We start from the raw sequence: 21,039 nt of genomic DNA, 5'->3' as shown, positions 1-21,039 counted from the left end.
TTAGCAGTCAATTAATACTCTAGTTCTTGCATTTCAGCTCCAGAAAGGAAGGCTGCCTTTGTGTGACACATGGAATTTCCCAAAATAACACCTGCAGCTCCTCTACCTGCACAGCCTCTTTGATACAGATGCAGATAAAATTGCTTTATACCTTTATACCACCAACTGACTCTGCAGTACTCATGAGAATCAAGCTAACAGCTGGAAATCTAAATTAATAAATTAAAAATTTATTTGAGCAATCACAACCTGAATTCACTGAAAGAGTAAATCTGTGAAGCAGCATTTTCAGTCACCTTTCAGAGTAAAACTGTGTGTTTATAAAGAGGAAACACAGAGAAGTCCAATTTGTTCTGTAAAGTTTAAATCTGGTAAAAGTGGAATAATTCTTAATCAATCCAAAGTTTTTCAGAATGATAAGCAGATTGAATTACCTAAAATGATGACGGTGACAAAAGAAAGTGTAAGGGAGAGGAAAGGAAAAGCTGGAAGAACAGGAACTGTCTGATTTCAGGAATAAATTCTATATACAAAGTGAAATTAAGCTAATTGTCCCAAATGACCTTTTAAAATTTAAATTGAAAGTAACGATCTGAACAGTAACATGCAGACAAAAGCTGTGAGAAACACAATATCACCACTTAGCTCATTATTCAAAATGCATTTTTATTTTACTTCAAGCGGTTTTAAACATTTTTTGGCTCAAGTCACTCAAATTCTGTAAGCAACACATAGTTCAGAACTCTTGATAAGAAAACCAATTCTTTGCTACTATGTTTTTTCATATATTTTCAAGCTGAAAACCTACACATGTTCTACTTCTCCTGTGAATTTAATTTAAATGAATTTAAAACAATTCCAGTGATTCAATTATAAGGTGACATTGAGTTCTACAGAAAATGGCTGTTCTGGAAAAGGAGCTACAACCATTCAGAAATCTGCTTTCAAGTTTTACTGTTATTTAAATAAACTAATCCAAGAATATTCCATTTCCTCCTTCTACTCTAGGTCAGAGGGATAATTTGAGCAGGACACCCTTGAATGGTGAAATTTTGGTGGTCACTGGGGTATTCATAGGAATCTTTTCATCCTGTTACACTGACTTTGCATTTGTTGTAAGGAATGGACTCAAGAGAGAGGCCAAACTCTTTACCAAATTATATCCTGTATTTGCTACTTTTGTCAAACAGAAATGTTAGGGTTTGGGGGTTTTTCTCATTTAGTAGAGTAGCTAAAGAGTAGATGACTTTCTCAACTACAGAATTTATCTATACAAGTTCTTCTCTCTCAAACATCTAGAAAGAAAAGGGCAAAAAAAGCAATATTGGCAGGAAAACTCAAGACTCAATTCCAGTACAAAAATGTCAGCTAACATCAAAGCAGTTTTTGCTGTTCTGTGTTCTCCATCTTTTCCAAATGTAAGGGCTACAGTGTGGGGTTTGGGTTTTGTAATGTTTTTATTTGGGGGTTTAGACAGAGGATGTTGCATTTTTTGTTTTACTTTTAAAATAAAACTCAGTATTATGGAACACTATTCTATGGAGAAAAAAAAAAAAAAAACAAATTTGAGAGCCGTCTTCTATAATGCTGAAAAACAATATGAGATAAACAAGAAAAACTAAGAGAAAACACACCTGAAGTGGTAATGGAATCTATGGAAAAGGTGTGTTTGTGTAAGAGAATCATTCATAACACTTCTGAATAAAAATGAGAGGTCTTCTCATTTCTACAAAATCATTGCTTCTGTTAAAGCAAGTCACCAAACTCTTGGTATTTTTGAAAACTGGCAAGCAGTGCTACAAGACAAATCTTTGCTAGGTTTGAGGACTTCTCTCACTGTCTTACCATCTGGGATTTCCGTAACAAGAGTGCCCTTTCTGAAGGGCAACAAAAAGACAACTTCAGAAAAAAATCTGTAAAATCAGAATTCAAAGATGATATTTCTGAAAAAAACCCACTAAGAATATGTACTGTGAGATCTCTTAGATTCTGAGAGCCCCCCAAAAATTACAGTTCAGAGTCAATATTAAACCAGATCTCACAGTGACCAATTTCCAGATTCCCTGAATATGAAGATACATAAGAAAAGCAAAGCATTCCTTCACTGGAGGCTGGCATTCAAGAGTCAGCCAAAGGGACTGACTATAAATTACAAACTGATTATAAACTACAAACTGACTATAAATTACAAACTGCACATCCCTGCTGTGGCTGCCCCACTGAAGCTGTGTGTGCCTCTGACACAGCCCAGCTTTCAGCAGTAAAACACACAAAGCTGCATTTTTATATGCAGATCCTCTGAACACCATGACCAGTAATTTATGTATAATTAAAAAACAATAGTCTTGGATCTTCACACTAGTTATAAAGGTCAGAGATACTCTTAGACTATGTGTAGGAAAGACAAGACATTACTCCCAGCTTAGCTTCTTTCACTCTAATGGAGATTTTGGTGTGGATCATGAATTAAGATTGAATGTTTTAAAATACTGTATGGTTGAAATAGAGATAAGGATGAAGATACAGTAAGAAAGCAATGTGGAAATCTGAAACTGATTTTTAAAGTTATACTTATGCTGAGCTTAAACATACTTCACTTCAGAATTCTGAAGTGTTTTACTGGGTGTACAGAAATTATAAGATCAACTTGTTTCATGTAAGCCCTTCCAGTTATCTTGCCTCAGGAAAACCAGGAACCAACAGTCTGAAGATAGTGAGCATTACTTTTATTCTAATTCTGACTGAGGAATGATCTCCACACCAGAAAGGTCTTTTAAACCATGACTCAAGTATTTTAAGATCTGAAATGCTAAATTAGGTGCATAAAGCCACCTGACAAAAACATTCCCCAATATAAGCTCAGTTTTCTTTCATTTGTCTACCATAACCCAAACACCCAGAACAGAGCAGTAGTTGACTTTAGGAGAACTGTGAAATGTTGCAGCTGACCTCCAACTACTACATGGAGGGGATGCTTCCTGCAAAATACCTTTACAGGCACAGTCCATACATTAGATGAGCTATGAATTATTTAAATTTATTGACTTTGAAAAGCACATTAATTAAACAGCTTATCACAACATCACCAAAATTGATTTTCTGTGTTTCTGTAAGAAAATGTTATCGCAGAGATAGCAAGAAGTATCTCCTACAAACTTGTTAAGTCATCAGTTCTAACAAAATCTAACCTTTCAAAGGTTCTTACAGAAAAAAAGAAAAAGCAAACAAACCCCTCAAAACTGCTTATGCCTAAATCTTCTTTGTTGATGTTGCATTAAAGGCAAATTTAATCTGCTGAAGTATGGTGCTGCCTCTATTATATTTAGATAATGTTATTAATCATAAATTAAATTATTCACAACCTCAGCGAGTCTTAATGGTTGTCTACAGGGTCCAAAGTATTTGACATAAAAAACAGCTTTACCACTAAAATTTTATGAAACCTGTATACTAATATTAGATTGATCAACCACATGTATTTTCCTAAATCCAAAAAAGCAGCCTAACCCCAGACCTTTTAAAGAATTTAAGCACATAGTATCAGCACACCATGGATACTTTCTAACATTAATGTTCTAGGAGCTAACCAGCATCTTAAGCTGTAGCATAAACAATCACAAATGGGAGTATTCTCATTTCTGAAATTCAGTCTCATTGCTTGTCCTGCTCTCACACAATAAATTCTATCTATTTGCACATACACACAAAGCTCAAATCATGAGCCACCCTCTTCACAGCAATCTCTCATATTTTCTTATAATCAAAGGCTCACTGGGTAAGTAGAACAAACTCAGCTGGAATGTTTTGCCAAGCATTTCTCTTCTGTGCACAACTAACCAAAAGTAACTTTTTCTGGGATGACTGTAGCTTCAAGAATTTCTAGAAATCAACTGTAAGTGGTAAGCTATCTTCCAGACACTCAACTGAATCATACACAGCATTAAAAAATTTAAATTTATTTACACCCAAAAGAATGGAAAGGTCATTGGGTTTGGAATTTTTAGGTGTTGGCTTTTTTTTTTAATTAATCCCACCTTCTTGCAAAAATTCCCTCTTTTGACAGATGTAAATTTAATTGCTGCACAGCCACATTTAACAGAATACCAGAAATGAACATTTACTTTGTATGACTTTTCAAACAAAGATAAAACATAACGGGCTAGTCAAGCAGTGATACTCCATGTCCTAAAAATAAATAAGACAGGTTAAGCTACATACAAATGAAATCTTAATTCTTTGACCATAAGCTAAACTGGATATATCATGCATATTCATGCTCTGCCCTGGCAGATATGGTCCAATATGTTGCATTATTCATGTAAATTGCTGAGATCATAAAAGAGATTTAATACTAAGGCAGGTTTCTTTTAATGATTTAGAACTGCTTTTATGAGTTTTCAACATGAGTAACTTTTCTAAGATCCTCACACAAATGGAAACAGGATGTCACAAGGCCAATTGATTCTACATGAACCATTGCCACAAATCTCTCATATCTGTAAGTACCCTAAGAAGTGTTTAAAATGCAAGTTTGAAACTTAAATTTCTGTAGCAAATCTGCAAAAGAAATGAAGGACAATATTCCAAATAAGCATTTAAAGATGTAGAATTCACATAACTTCAAATCCAAGTGTCTATCTAGTGTCACCTCTGGGAAATTCTTAGAGAATGTTTCTGAAAGCCACAAAGCCCTACAATCACATTGCATTCTTCTTGTTGTCAGAAACCTGAATGAAAGTGAAATACGAATTCAACTTCCTCTGAAATGAACAGCATGCTCACAATGAAAACACAAACCCACTATGCTTTTCTGAATGCTGCTGTGTCAAAACAGAATTAAGTCCTGCAAGAAAAACCCGTAGTTGGTAAGTGATGCTTGAAGCTGAACAGCAGCATTCAAGATGGAACACAGCTTCTGTCAGAAGGAAAAAAGTCGCAAAAAGAGCAAGACTTTAGAGTACTGAATAAGTGTGCAAATGCTCAGTCACAAAATACGTGGAAGAGACCATGGATGACAGGATCCTTGCCATTATTAGCAATACTAAACAGCTGCAGGAGCTCACTATCACCAGACCTGTGATTGAGTACTAGAAGTCAGGAGGACAAAAAAACTGGTCAAAATGAATTAATCTCAAAGACTTTGATTATTCAGGAAAACGAAGTGCTGCAAATCAAGAACAGCTTGCATTCACCAACACCAAACTCTTACACCTAGGAAGCTGTTTCAGTGACTGATCCTTAAGTGAGGTCAGCTTGATCTATTATGCTGTTCTCAGGCTAGGAAATGAGATTCAAAACATATCCACTGTAAACAGGAGGCTGAGTTTGGAGGAATATTACAAGTTCACCATTGCAAAAGCAAAGCTCATTGAATATCCTGATGGATAAACTTGCCATAGATAATCTAGAACTGAAGATGAAATCAGAAGCAGTAAAATCAAAAGCAGCAAATGTCCCAGCAGCTTGAGTAGAGCATCCTTGAAAATGAGAGATGATCCCAAAAGAACAAGGTGTGAAATCAACTGGAACTGCAGCTGCGCCACCCTCAGAATCAAGGCTCAATAAATGTATGTACTTCCATTACATGCTTTCCTCCTCTCACAGTATTTTGGAGCAAAAAGAAGCTTAGCTACCAGAGAGCAAAGCAGCTAGTAAATTCCTTTGGTCAAGACTCAGTTTATGTAGTTACATGCAACAGAAGACATGGAAAGCATATTTTGCCACTATATATCACAAAGTTACTGGCTGAAAAAAATGTAATTTACTTGAATATTAAATTGATCAGGACTTGTATGCTTTAGTGAACACCCAAAAATCAACAAAGGCTTTTAGTTTCAGAAGGTGGGATCAAGTTCAGAACAAAATGGGCTTTGATGTCAGCCCATATGCATCAGCATTTACTCACTACTCTAGCTTGGGATGATACTGATAGACTGGAGCAGGGAAGAAATGCTGCACATGAGCAGCAAAGGAACATGGCATCATGTAAGTGACACTCCTGGTAAGCCTCTCTTCAACAGTGTACAGCCCCCAAAAAGCTGCCAATCAATGCTGTAAAGTAGAGAACATTATCAAAAAGGGCCTTTGACTGCAATATTTGGAGAAAAGACCAGACCCACTGTCTAAAAGATGCAAGAAGAGAATACCACAGCTTCAATGCATGAAGAAAAAGGAAAAGGTCTGGTCAGATCCTTGTTTGCTTACATACCAAAATAATCCCAAGCTGGACTGGGTTCAATTTTCTGGTCCACAATGATGTATCAGTGAGCCAAGGCAGTATAGGATACCTGCTCACTTTCAACTGCCCTGCAACAAAAATGTCTGCTGTCAGTTCATTTAAAAATATGTTAATGGTTGTGCAAAGCAGAGAGTTGAGCAATCAGAAGAGTACTTGCATAGTTATTAAATCTTACTTCCTCAGCACCAGGTGAATCACCAAATAAACAAGGAGACTTATGTGGAGTAAAAATTTAAAAAACAAATTCTGCTGGAACATCCCCAGCTAGGTTATCTGTATTACTAATGGCAGGATTCTGGTCCAAAGACAGGCTCTGTAACTGTACACAGAGTTCATGGAACATGTCTGATCATTAGCAATAAAGATGAGTTTAAAATACATACAGACAATCCAATATATAACAAGACACCCAAAGACACCATGTGAGAGATGCAAGAGAAGATCCAAAAGTGTTCAAGATCGTTATTGAGTCAGTTTCCAATGATGAAGTGATTCTGAAGAGTCCCATAAACGAGCCATTGAATTATAGATCAAAGAATTAGAAGAAACATTCAAAGATCATTGAGAAACTATACAGCAGAAGTTATGAATATTGTCAGCAAGTTCCTCCTTCCAAAGCAACCAAAGAGTACCACTAAGAACCAGCCCACAAAAAGATGAATTTTTTTGTACTCTGTACGGCAAATTATGAATTAAAATATCTGCTACAGAGATATACTCTTCAGTTCAGCAATGATATATTCTTGTCCTAAGTGTGAGAGGACTAGCATATGGAACAGGACAAGATTGATTGAAAATAATGATGTCTATGAGCCTGACAGTTTCAAAAAGCACCATCACTGATTTTCTGTCACTTCTTGTGGTATCAGTAACTAATTTTATGTTGGCATCAGAACTCTCAATAATCATGGCTATCTGCATCTGTGCTACTTTAACATCTTGCAGAAACAAACCTGCATATATTCTTGACTTTACTTCAAACCTTTTCAGTGCTCATCCATCTGCTTCTGAGCAACAGGTACATATATCCACACAGCCAACATTCTTATATATTTCCGTATGTCTCTGTCATGTATTCAGAACAGCAAGGTCCTTCTGCAGTACTGAGGACAGCCTGCCACAGCTGCATTAGTGTATCAGTGTATCTATAACCTTTCCTTCCATACACTTCAGCAGGCATTAATTCCCAACACCTAATGCCAGCTCCAAACACAAAAGCTAACATTTCCACAAGTATCACAGCTCAACACTTTATTTTGTCATTCTCTGAGTTTCACTGAAAGCTGAACTACTAGAGGATCTCTTCTTACTAACCACTTTATGGCAACTAAGAAAGGAAATACTTAATAAATATTAAATAATCTATTTGGGAAATCTCCAAAACTCATTGAAAGCTGATTTATGCTTAGAGGCCTAAGAACTTACCACCCTGTTGGAAGAGTTCTCACCATGCATGAGACCATCTAAACTCCTGTTAGAATCCTACTACAGGCTAGATGGGTTATCAGGTTATATTTTGTTATATCTTTTAAAATATTTCTTTGCAGTCTGACTGACATTTTTCATTCTGTATTCTGAAAATGGTATGAACACAAATGTTTGATTTAACTGACACACCTCTAAACCTCAAATTATGGCATAAACTACACTATAAAGCCTCAGAAGCTGTTCCAGGATGATCAGGGAGAGCTTGGCATGTCTGATTGTTCTAAGGTTTTAAAAACCGAAACTAACACAATCTGAAACACAATCTCCACAATACTGCAGGTTCTTCTTCAAATCCTTTAAAAACCCTGATTAATACATACTAATTCCCCTTTGAAAGTCAGAATAAAAAAGCTAATACAAAGCCATATGCCTTTGTCATATGAAGAACGTATTTTTTTAAATAATTCCTAAATATTTTTAAATATTAAAACTGAATTTGTCCTACTTCAGTAAAGGACATTCCTTTTTGTATTCAAATTCATATTACATAAAGAACATAAACCACTAATTTGATAAAGCTAGTATTTAAGTAGAAATAACAATCTCATTGTATATAGACAGGTTAGAATTGAGAAGTTCCAACACTGCAACAATTATTTATCTTTCTTCAAACTGATTTTATTTTAGCTGCAATAGGTACTTTCTTTATCTCTTCATTCTTGTAGTTCTGGACATGGTAAGATGAAAAAGCACTAGGTACAGTAAAGGTCTGTGTTCATCCACACATTTCAAATTCAATGGAATTCAAAAGAAACCAAAGTTCTAAGTGTAAATTTTGGCCATCTATCACTAAAGTAATAGAGAAAAAAAAACCCAAAACATTAAGCAGTAAAATAAAACTTACTGAGACACTTGTGCAGCAGTTGCATTATCTGTGGAAACTGAAAACAAAAACAAAGGATTGAATTAAAAATATTTTAAAATGTGGAAATACAGAAGTACTCACTGCTAAATGCACATACAGAAATAATGCAACTCACAACAGGACTGTGATAACACAGGAGACATCCACATGGAAGTATTTATACACTGCATAAAAAGACACCACCTGTACTCACCTTCCTCTACAATAACTTGACAGGTATGAGTCTGGTTCTCACTCAGATGTGTGGCCATGTCATCCAAGCCAGAAACATCAGCCAGGAAATCACAGTTGAGACACACTACAGTCACACCTCTAGGAAATAAAAAATCAAAAAGGAAGCACAATTACAAAATGGTCATAAAAACACTTTTCTTAACTTACAGCAACTGGACAGACTACAAAAAAAAAATCAACTTCAGATGAGATGATTCACAAAAACATAATCTTACTTTTTCTACTGCAACTAGTATCAGGAAATTCCCATCAATGAGCAGGGCATCTCCATGCTGGATATAGTACAAAGAACATGACTTTAGACAGAAATTTATCTGTAGAACATGAGTTTCTCTGATTGGATGGTTGTTTTTTTCTTTCCCTGACCCCCTCCCCATTTTGCATCTCCTGAATAATCAAAAAATAATAATAATTAAAAAATTAAAATTGCTCAGAATTAAGTTCATAAATGTGGACAAATAAGTATTTGTCACTGACCAGATCACTGCGATTGGAAAACCTAATGGTTTCATTTCTCTGCTCTAAATTGTGGAAATTCAAGAGGTTACAATCTGAACCTAAGCTAGCAGTTCAACATCAGCAAGCAAAACCATACTGATCTGTAAGTGAAAAAAGCTGAATTACCGTAGCTGCTCTGAATGCTTCTTAAAGATCCAAAACCTTTTACTTGGACGAGCACTGTGAAAGCTGAATATATGAAAACATTACCACTCAGACTGGTTTCAGTGAATACATGACTCTGCATGACCCCTTCACTAGCCATGGCACTGCAATTTGCTTAGGACAAAACATGAAAATAGAAGCCTAAGGTACTGAACTGCATTATTCTGAAACATTAAATGTTTAAAGCTTACAAACCTGTGAATCTCATCTCTAGTTTAAAACATTGGCTCCTTTGGAAAGGAGCTTGGGAGGTGAAAAGCTAAACTTTACTGGCACCATCAACAATTCAGTTTTTGAAGAACCATAGCTATAGAATGCATCACAAAAGAACTAAAACTTGGCTGAACTTGTGCTTCCCGAAGAGATGGCTTTCAATGAGATATGAAATTTTTAGATAACAATAGATTACACACATAAAAGCATGCAAACTATTTCAGCCTAGGACTTTTATGAGCGTTGAAATTGGTATGAATAGGTAAATATAAAGTGTATCTAAAAACTTAGATCACAGATTCAAGAATCCTAGAGTTCACAAATGCCAAGGCATTTCCTATGTATATGAATTAAAAAAAAAAAAATCACATTCACTATTTTCCACAATACAGTTGGCTTCTTCAGGGCACAGGAGTAACAAGTAGGTTTTTAAAATTTTGTTTTACTGCCACAGCTACGTGATCTGTATCCAATTATTGTATAGTATAATTCCATGGCCCTGAAAATGATGCATTTGTGTCCTTAACAGGCTTTTTCACAGCTGTCATCACTAATGCCCAATGCTGCCCCACCACTGCTGACAAAATGAGATGTTATTTCTATGGATGACCAGAAGTGGGGTAAGGAAAAGTATCCACTTGAGTTTGCTATTTGAGACATCCTTCAAATCTGAGCACAGACTTCACTAGGATAGCTGTGGCCTGTATGCATTCAGCACTTGTAAAATCAAATGAGCCATTCAATCTGAAACCCAGAAAATGTGTCATAATTAATCATTATTTGCCAAAGTGAGGCTGAAGTGATTATGGAAGGTACCATAAAAACTCTGAAGCAAAGGTATAATACTGCCTGCACCATTGGATTTTTAAAGCAAAACAAGAATGTGGAGTTTAAGCCTTTGCTAAAATATAAAAAAACCAATCTTACACATTTTCCTGCCCATCTGAGGACCCAGTTCAAAATTCACCAAACAAACACTTCACACCTTACATGAACTTAGGAAGTATTTCCTAAGCCACTAAAAACTTTGAAGAGTTCTTACCTCATCATGTGATTGACATAGGCTTTGCTACAGCTGGTGTTGTATCTGCATAAACTACAGTGGACATATGCAGGAAAGTGCCTTGCAAAATCTTTTATTTCTGAGAAACACTCAATGCATTTGTGAGTTCCCACATGATACCTGACAGTAACATGAAAAAGTTATCAATTAATAGCAACACTCAGAAGAGACAACTATTTCAAACCTTTTGCTTAAAGTAAGTAGCAAGCTTGCCTATACTAAGGAAAAACGAGGAACTTAAAAATGCATCAGCAAAGGAAGAAAACTTTGCTTTTACTTGAACTATAATTTAAATATGATCCTAATAAAAAAAGTGAAAGTTAATGTACACATCCATTATTGGCCACTCCTGGAAACAAGAGATAATGCAGTGGATGAGAATCCCCAAATTCAGCTGCTGCTGTTGTCTCCATGTACTTGAGAAGTATTTCCAACAATTATTTCCATCCATCACAATGCATAGAAACAGCCTTTGGCTTTTCTATCACCCCAATATTACCCACATGGTTTGAAACATCTACAAAGCAAGAATATAATCCTGCTCTTCCCCAGTTTTGCTGACTTTTTGGATCTCTTCCAGAGCTACACACTGAGAAAGTTAGAAAGTGGAGGGGTGGCATCTTCCATCTCTGACAAAAAAAATGCCAACTCACCATAACTAATGAACTTACACTCCAGTGTAATAAACAGTCCATAAAACACTCATGAAAATTGTAACATAAGGACAGCAAACCCCAATAAATTGTCAAGACAAGGACTTGCTTTTACTTTCTTTATTTTTTTTTTAATTAGCTCCCCAAAATACTCTATCTCCTAGGATAGACAGGATTTTATCTTTTAACTAACTGGTTCAAATAAATAAAATAAAAGAAACAAAAAAAAAGAAAAAGAAAGGCTCCATGCAGAGAAAATTTCTAAATGTGACACAGAGAAGTTTCCAGAACACTTGTTCTTTCATCATAAAGTAGTCTGCCATCACCAAAATCAGTGAAGATTCATAATTACAACCACAGTACCAGTATGTAGAAAGTTTATGCATCTGCTTTTTCAGCAAACCTGAGGTGCCAGATCTTCTATATTACAGCATTAAAGGTGTTGAAAGACCATTAAATGATCATTCATTTATGTTCAAAGTGTACTTTAAGACAATTTCAATGCCAGTATTTTACCTCAGATTATGAAATGCTATATTTGTAGGCTCTTTTTTTCTTCTGCTGTTCGTCCATGCATTTTGTTTCCTCGGTGTAGATTGTTTTGATTTTCCTCTTGATTTACTTGTATTAGATTTGTTATGATTTTTAGTGGTTGCATTTTTATTTTTAGGTGATAACTGAAATGTGGAACTGCTTGTACTAACAGAAGATGTAGCTGATGCTCCTGACTGATGAGGTCCCAAAGATGCTCGAATAGTCACCTACAGGGATGAAATTTTAAAATAATTGTTTAAATGTAAGCTCTTCACATTCCAACTTCTATTTGTTTCAAAGTTCAAGCCACTTTATAGCACAAATCATAGCATAAGAAACTCTCCTGATGAAAGATTGCTTTGAAAACCACAAAACACTGACAATACTGTTGGACTAGAGTAAACCTCTAACAGCCAACTGGACGCTTAAAAAGTTTATTTTGGTTGAAACAGTTAGTCATGATAAAACATGTTTTCCTTCCAGAGCTGCAACTGGCTAGATCCTGCTTTCTTAAATGAAAAAAAATGAAGCAGAAGTGTCAGGCCAATCAGCCCTACTAAGAATATCAAAGCATTCCATCAGTATCTGGATTTAACAAAAAGTCCTGTGTCTTACTGCCACATGATGAGCCAGTCTACTCCCTTCAGGTATGTTTGTTTCTCATCCTGGAATTCCAAGGAGTAATTCTGGTTTCAGATTTATCTGCTATTCTTGAACTTTGTCATGCTCTCAAATGTGGTTTTGACTCACAATAAGACTTCTAATTCTACTTCTTAGCCATACTCCTAGTATGGAAACACCTTGTCTTCTAAATCTGGTTCCAGGTTTTTTCAGTATTATAATTTCATCCTGTCAAGGTCTACTAACAAATTTTAACATAATCCAAGCTTTTGTTAGGTCACGAAGACCATGAAATCTTAAAAAAAAATTGAGGTATCATCACAGAGTAAAGAATTGCTTTACATTCCTTCTGCCAAGCAAGACAGTCAACTGCAGCTGAAGTAATTTTTCCCTTCCTGATTCTACAGCAAATGAACTGTGAAGAGCTGATCAAAATGTTAACTTCTCTTCTTCCTTGCAACTGAAAGCATACGTATTTTGATACTGAAAAAATGGTTGGAAAAAGTCCCAAAATCTACAAAAAAATCTTAGTCTAAGTAGCTCCTTCTTGAGAAATGGAAGACTGACTTAAAGACAGCGTAAGTGTTCTGAGGGGACCCGAGTGTTTCCTCACATACCTTCAAATGCTGAACCCAAACAACACCTGGTGAACCCAGTTTTAAGCATACATATTCTAAGCAGAAGAAAGGAAAAAAGCACTTCTTTGTATTCTACTCTTTTCTCTACCAAGTCCTTTCTTTTTCCTCCTTTGTCCCCTCAAGTTTTCCTGCATGAACACTCACCTTTGTTCCAGGAGGCAAGCCTTCTAATTGCTTGGGTTTCCTGAATGTTCGGTGATGCTGAGTCTTGTGATCCATTTTTTCTTTGCATGTTAAAAATTGCAGTCTGCATTTAGTGCAACGGTATATTCCCTTTTTCTTTTAAAGACAAATGACAATCTACAGTAAGCATGGATGGCATGACAAAACTCTAACCCTAGCTTGTCTCAAGCAATGCTCATGCAGTTCCTAAACCATCAACTAAACAAACTCCTAATACTACACAAAGATAAGATACCCTGTAGGAATTAGACGCGTGAAAATGCAAGGCAGTACAGTTACTAAAACAAGGAGGAATCAGATTCCCAGTTACAAGACACTTCATTATCTTTTTCTTTATTTGAACTAGTGGCAGGTTTGCTAGTAACCTCAAAAAAGGCAGAATCAAATCACTAAATGTAATGAAGAAACCAAATAGCAAGAAGATATTCAGACATTACTTTAAACAGGAAGCTGCTATCACACAAAAACAAGACAACTCCCTTAAAGATTTCTGAAATTCTTCTAATGTATTCTTATTAACTACTCCTACCTAGTAACAAGCTTACAAATCAGTCCCATTTGTTTCTTCAGAGGGAGATTCCTTAAATGTGCTTAGCATTTTTCTAGCATTAAGGATTGAAAATATCTGCTTACCTGATGCCTCATGTAATGATGCATATACGGTGCTCCAATTTTAATAACTTTGAGGCAAAATGGGCATAGCAAATGTTTTGTGTTTTCATGAACTGTTCTAAAATGTGCTTCTACATCTGAAAAAGCTGAGGATCTGTAGCTGCACACCTAAAATAAGAAGGTTGACTTTTTAGTTACAAGTTTACTGACAGTGAAGACAGGGGAGTGGTGTAACCTAAATACAAAAGTCACTCTGAGATACCTGGCAAACATACGGCATTTCACCGGGCTTATGATTGTCCTTCATATGTTGCAAAAGAACTTGCTCTGTGTCAAATGATAATTCACAGATTTTACAAATTGCTAGAAAAAGTAAAAAACAAGAAAAAAATTAAAAATTTGACAGAGGTCATATGTACATAAATTATAATGCATATATATAAATACATACACACATATAGGAAATGTATATATCATTAAAGGTAAAGAAATCGAATGACTATTCTACTCTTTAGAAGAAATTCCCTGTACCGTTTCAGTAAGCCAGGAAGGCAAGGGCCTTAAACATGAGGTCTTACAGTAAAGCTTTCAATTAAAAATATATAAATAAAAAAAACCAAAAAATGCAAGGAAAAAAACCAAAGGCTTTTAAAAATACTTTTTTACATACATACATACATATATATATATATATATATATATATATATATATATTGCTCTCAAGAGAAAAAAAAGTGCTCTGTTTATGGGTTTTTTTTCATATTAAATCTCAAGATTGTTGTACTTGAATAACAACAGATTTATTCTGAAATTACAATCCAGGAAATAAAATTGAGCTCACTGGATGACTCGTAAGGCGTGTGTGTACTCTCGATGTGGCACTGCAGCTGGAACGGCGTGGGGAACTGTCGGTAACAGTGCTGGCACGTCGTGTGGCTTTCCCAGCTTTCATTGCTTTGCTTCTCAAGCTCCAAGTGATGTTTCATGTGGTTCATAAACCTTTAAATTATAGTGAACAGGTGCAAAAAACCACATTTGAACATTCTCTATACATATCATATGCAAGATGTACAGGATTCTTTAGAAATTTTACTATGTAAGGACTTCTCAATTAAGAAAAAATATTAAATAATAAGTGTTTGCTAAAAACACAGGCAACAAACTTAAAGCTGATAGAAATCTTGACTTTAAGGAACACACATTAAATCTAAAACATGTTCTAAGACTAAATCTATTACATTTCTCATGTTTGCTTAGACAAAATTCTTGCCTTGAAATATAGGGAAATAAGTAAAGACAACAAGAACACATCAACCGTTCTCACTTTATTCACCACCAGCAATCTCAAAGCCCCATTCTGAAACACGTGTAACTTTTGCTGTGCTGAAAACTATTAAGTAGCAAGAATGTATCTGCAATTTGGACATGACAGCTTTATGTGGCAGGAGTTCCAGGAACGTTCCTTGTCTAAAGCATTTACGCCTGACCTTGAGTTAGGAAGGACAGTTATCAAAAATGCCACTGTGCAGCCAACATTAAAAGAGTGGGAGAAACTGGTATGGTACTATTTAAGTTACCAGCTTTTCCTCATTAGTCTGACCATCTGTCTGAAGCCTACTTTTCTGGCTTCAGAACCTTTTCTAGCTGAGAAGTCCAGGCACCCATGACAGCATCACTGTTACTGGTGGAGCAGCACAAGGACAGGTTACCTCAAACCCACAACAGTTCAACTTCCAAAATTCCTGTTTGGAATGCACTTTATTTCAGTACAGCCAGGAGAATTATTAAACATAAGTCACACTACAAAAGGAATGCAGGCCTTGGAACTGGAAAAAACAAATGAGCAAGGAGCATAGTCTCTTGAGCTCAAGCTCATAGTACCATGCAGTTGCTTAAAAAACAGCAACAAGAAAACCAGAAAAAGCCAACTGAGACTCTCCAGTTTTCTAAGCAGACAAAAGAAACAGACACTATTACTGCATAATGCCTTAACAGAAAATTATTGCAACGGTGTGTCCAACCACAAATCTTTTAAAGAAAGCAGGGGATTACCATAATGAATCACTTTCTGCTTTTCTGAACTTAAGTCAAAAATTATACTTTAATTAGGATGGTAAGACATATTTATTTTGTCCACTATACATAGAGGTGCAAAATAGACCCTGGAATAAAAATTTTAAAGTTATAGAACTATGGAATAAAGCCACAAGGTCACAGTCAAAATTATTATGGTTAAAGTCAATGCTACAGATATTAAAAAAAAAAAAAAAAGCTCGTACATTTTTAATGACTTGCTGTGGAACACATAGGGGCACCACAGCACCAACTGCTTACAATATAATGCTGAGTATAAAATAGTGCCTATTTAATGATTAATAGCAAATGTCATCGCTTTAATTACAGAAAACTTGTTTTTTTCAATAATATGTGTCTAATGTTAGCATAAACCTGCTCACTTTAACTTGCAGACTGTGCCCTTTGAAACAATAGTCCATTTTTCAATTTTACATTCTGCTACTTCAGCTTCCCTTGAAGAGTGCATGTAAAAAAGTTCAGTGACCTTAACTTCCAAAGGAACGATGACACAAACTTGTCTACCTACTAAAACAGCTTACTGGGGTTTTATCAGCATTTGGAAGTAAAATTATTCCAACAAAATAACAGATGTTACATAAGTGGACTACTGACTATTAGTCATTGTGCATCCCTAAAGGAAATTACCACTCGCATCTACCAATACTGCCATCAATCCAGATGGCAAACTGTAAAATCCTTTGTGTTGCCCTTTCTAAACCCAATGTCCTACAACTGCTCTTATCAAAACTCTATGTTTATATTAGACACCACTAAAATTCATACTCTAATCTGCAAAAAGTTCTAAGTTATGGTCATACATGCAAGGTAGAAATTAATTCAATTTGTTTAGTCACCCAGTATTATCAGTTTTCAGTACGAAAAGAACTCTAATCCAGAAACACAAAATTTTTATACATAAGACTACTATGGACTGTAAGTGATTAACAAATAATTAAGGAAACAAATAATTAAGTTCAAATACCTTATGTTATTTTTAAGAACTTTGAGACAACTGATGCATTTAAATGTCGTATGAGTCTTCTGCTCCTGTTGTACCTGCTGGAGGTCACCTTCATCCTTCCCATAATAAAAGTCATTAACTAACATAATCAGCTTTCCTTTCTCAGATTCCATGGTCCTGTTTGTGCTCACACATTCTGTTTTGACCACTTCCGAGAAAAAGTTATTTACCATATCTGGGCAACAATACTGGGTGCAAACAGGGAGAAGAGACACAGAAACAAAGGCATCAGTCTCACAAACTGCATCAATGAAACAGTATTTTAATAATTGAAGGCACTAATGAGAGATGCAAAGCTTAATTCTCTGACACACTGAGCTTAGTAATATTCAATTCTGAACAGTGTTTAACTAGTGTTTAAGTAATAAAACACTACATATTATAAAACTGAAGAAAATTCTCATAGGTTCATGTAAGATAAATTTAATCAAGAAAACAATACTAGTTTTGCCTTATTCTTGCAAAAAATTCTATTTCATTGACATTTAATAAATAGAAGGAAAAAAGCAGCTTTCCTGCAAGTATTTTGCTGACAAGCATAAGTTTATTGAGAACTTAATGGAAAGTTTTGTCCTTTATTTCTTAGGGTGAATCTATGTTGAAACCTTCAAAAGTTCTTTCCAGCATTGCTAAAAAATTCAGAATTCTGCGTCACATAATAGACATTGTTCAAGCTTCTTTATGTTGAAGTATACATAAAGAACGCTTAGCCCAGAAGCCATTTCATGAAACTTATCACTTAAAAAGTACAGCACACTTCATAAAGAAGATGCTACCAAGTTTCCAACAAAATTAGGATGTTTCAGAGCACAAATTTTTCTCCTGCTAAATAACAGTTCTTACCATGCAGGACTACTTTCCGTAAGCCTACTAGTAAGGAGCAATTTCCTGCTGTGGAACTGTAACTCAGTATCCTAAGTAAACACACTTCTTCAATGGTTCCTTCATTCAGCTGATGTACTCAGTGCAAAAGCTATTCTGTACAAATAATGACTAGAAAAAGTTAAAACCCTTGGGGTTTTTTCCACTGCTATCTGTATTTCTTAATTATGTTTCAGAACCGAAGGAGACAGCAATTACAGGGTATTGTAACCCTGTAAATCAGAACCATCTGTGAGAACAGTAACTCAGATCCTCACAAATTTGTCTTATATAGTAACTGATATTCCTATTTGTTTTGGATATTCATGTTGTATACAGACTGCAAAGCCATTTCTCTGTCCCTAAAATGAAATACATATGCCTGAGAATTGGGAGGATCTTTGCAAAATGATAAATATTTTCCAGGAAACAATGTTTCCAGAAACAGTAGTAAGTAGTTTCACAATCAAATTAAGTGATGCTCAGTTTCTGAGAGTTTTGTTTACTGCAGTGTTTGAGGATGAACTACAAATTAAATTCTTCCCCACAGCTTAAAAACTTTTATCTATTAAGTATCAAGTATTTTTATCTTGCTGTACCAAGTGATACATCAAGATTAAACAGTAAGTTTGCATTGTCATCTTTTTGTCAGCTGCAATCTTATACAGATGTGGGTCACCTGGCTGCCTATTCTCATAGGCACCTTCAGAACATTGGAAACATGAGGAAAAAAGTAGCAAGACTTGGAAAAGTGGCAAGCTCCTGTCTTGCTCTCCATGACTGCAAGACTTTGAGCATTTGGCTCTGGTTGACAGCAGGCAGAAGCCAAACTACCTTCCTATAAAACCATGGCACTCTTCCCTAACCAAAGAGAAGCTCACAAAGTTTGTTCTAATGCTTACCACCCCAAAAGATTTTACCTTCATGTGATTTTTTAGAGGATCCATAAGATTGAAATGTATATTACACTTTGGACAAGCCCGTGGAAAAGGTCCTCCATTTTTAATGGTGCTGGATGCAGCATTTGTCCCTGTAAAATTTAAAACATATAAAGACTCAGAATTCACAAGCAGAATACTCAATGTAGCAGTAATGCCAGTATTCTAGTAAAATATGCTATTTCAAATGAAAACTACTACCATCAATGAAGCTGTAGTAACCATAAGAAAGGCTTTAAAAGCATCTTTTATTCTTCCTTTTTCCCAAACTGACTTGGAGTTTGCTCTGTTTGACACAGACTGATAAACGGATTTTACAAAATCTTATCAACAAACAAGGAAAAACACATGAAGAGATGAAGGCAGCACAACAGGGAGAAAGCATTTCATACCAGCCCACCCCATCCTGGATAGGATGGATTTTGGATGAGTTTTTTTCACAAACTTTTCAAATGAACACGTAATGCCTGTTTTCTGCCCCAACCTGATCATCATCTCAACAAGGTTCAGCTAAAACCCTACTGGTTTGGAAAGGAATTTCACCATTTGGGTCTCAATGATGAGGCTACTTCTCTCTGGAGATTTGTTGGAATCTTGGCTTATTCAAATACATTATTTCTGTTAAGCAAAGGTGTCTTTGGACAATCTAGAGAATAAATCCTCTAAATTAATAATTACTCCTAGTAATTAAAGGAAATAATGCTTCTCTTATCAACATAAATGATTAATACCTTTTGAGCAAAAGAGATATTAAAGCTTTGCATTAGTTTAAGCTTTAATGAATAAACTAAGCTTTGAGTTTGCTCCAAACTGTCAAAAAACATCAGAGCAAGAGCTACTTTTCCAGATGAAATTCTCTTGCATTCTCAAGTAATTCACAGATTTGAAGGAGTCCATACTAAGTAAGTAGTTTGGAAGCTAAACACAGGAAACAACATATTAACAGCAGAGTCAACTGTTCCCTGCCAGGACTATGAAAGGATGTAACAAAAACAAAAACAAATGCAAGGGAATGAATAGGTGTATGAATTAAGAAATGAACATGTAATAGTGTTTTACATTTTTACATCACAATAGTCCTGCCTAGACCATAAATAAACAGTAACTTTCCTTAAGATAACAGTTTTGCTAAGAACCACTGCTAAGCAGAAAGTCCTTCACATGAGTGGATGGCCATGTAAAAGATGTACCACAAACAGTGCTGCAAGTCTTCACTCTTACAGTTGGTAAAACATTTTGACACATCACAGCTAAGTGCAAACTGAGCTGAAAAAAGCCAGTTCTGCAGCACAACCTTGTGCTCTGCAGTGCTTCAGTGCTGGATTCTGTGACAGATTAGAAATTGCTATGCCAGCATGGGATGGCTTAGAGACAAACTCAGCAAAATAAGGTTCTCAGTGAATATGATCTACTACTTTTTTTACTGAATTTAGCAAGATCCTTCAGTTATCTTTTTTTATTATAGGCTGCAGCACAATATCTATTTCACTTGAAAGAGGGTGGAGGAAATTTTTTTGCTGGCATGTTCATGTTATAGCCACGTCCTTCTGGTAGCTGGGAAGAGCAAACAAGCTCTAAATAATAAATGCAAAAAACCACAAATCTGAAATTATCCCAAACCATCATTTTAACATTATAGGACAGAGGATGTCTTGGAAATGTCTCAAAAGTCAAGAATAAATCCTGGCCTATTGCAATCACTGGAAAGCACCTTTTGGCTCAGGACGAAAATGCACTTAAGAGTTAATACTCTGAAACAGCCAGACCAGCTCTCTTCTTGCAGGGAAGGAAAAATCTTTCCAATAACATTGTTTCTTTGAAATAGACCTTCTCCCCTCCCACTACTACTTCAACCTATATCAGAAACACTGCTGGAAAAAAAAAAAGGGGGGAAAAACTGCAAAACACACTTTGCGATAATTAGTCAAAGTACAGAATAACAAAATAATTTAGAGTGGACCTTTGGAGGTGGTTTTCTGCAACTTCCCAGTCAAAGCAAGTGTAATCTTATGCTCAGAGGATAAGAGTTCAGTCAACTTCTGATTATCTCCAAGGATAGGGATTCCAAAATCTAATTTGTTACTGCCTTGCTTGGCATTGCTAAAATGATTTTTTCCTTCATCTAATCAGAATTAGTT

At 35.6% G+C, this 21,039-nt stretch overlaps 1 protein-coding gene across 7 annotated transcripts in view; it reads right to left on the bottom strand.

Annotated features, from left to right (window-relative positions):
* The window catches only part of ZNF280D (zinc finger protein 280D), a 38,656-nt gene that overhangs the window by 2,700 nt on the left and 14,917 nt on the right, over positions 1 to 21,039 (bottom strand). For 5 of the 7 annotated variants that reach the window (XM_063169626.1, XM_063169624.1, XM_063169630.1 and 2 more), the window contains 11 exons: positions 18,884 to 18,993; positions 17,064 to 17,290; positions 14,847 to 15,004; positions 14,268 to 14,368; positions 14,027 to 14,173; positions 13,355 to 13,489; positions 11,934 to 12,178; positions 10,744 to 10,884; positions 9,450 to 9,512; positions 8,785 to 8,903; positions 8,571 to 8,607 (listed from right to left, as the gene is read on the bottom strand). In XM_063169626.1, coding sequence (XP_063025696.1) covers positions 8,571 to 8,607; positions 8,785 to 8,903; positions 9,450 to 9,512; positions 10,744 to 10,884; positions 11,934 to 12,178; positions 13,355 to 13,489; positions 14,027 to 14,173; positions 14,268 to 14,368; positions 14,847 to 15,004; positions 17,064 to 17,290; positions 18,884 to 18,993 — 1,483 coding nt within the window. Of the gene's footprint in view, positions 1 to 6,208; positions 6,307 to 8,570; positions 8,608 to 8,784; positions 8,904 to 9,449; positions 9,513 to 10,743; positions 10,885 to 11,933; positions 12,179 to 13,354; positions 13,490 to 14,026; positions 14,174 to 14,267; positions 14,369 to 14,846; positions 15,005 to 17,063; positions 17,291 to 18,883; positions 18,994 to 21,039 lie in introns of all 7 variants that reach the window. The other 2 variants (XR_010029616.1, XM_063169628.1) reach the window with 2 other exon arrangements.

Source organism: Melospiza melodia, chromosome 15, assembly GCF_035770615.1.
Source record: "Melospiza melodia melodia isolate bMelMel2 chromosome 15, bMelMel2.pri, whole genome shotgun sequence".
Taxonomy (NCBI): Eukaryota; Metazoa; Chordata; class Aves; order Passeriformes; family Passerellidae; genus Melospiza; species Melospiza melodia.
The sequence above is the reverse complement of the archived record's forward strand: the minus strand, read 5'-3'. Positions and strand labels throughout refer to the sequence as shown.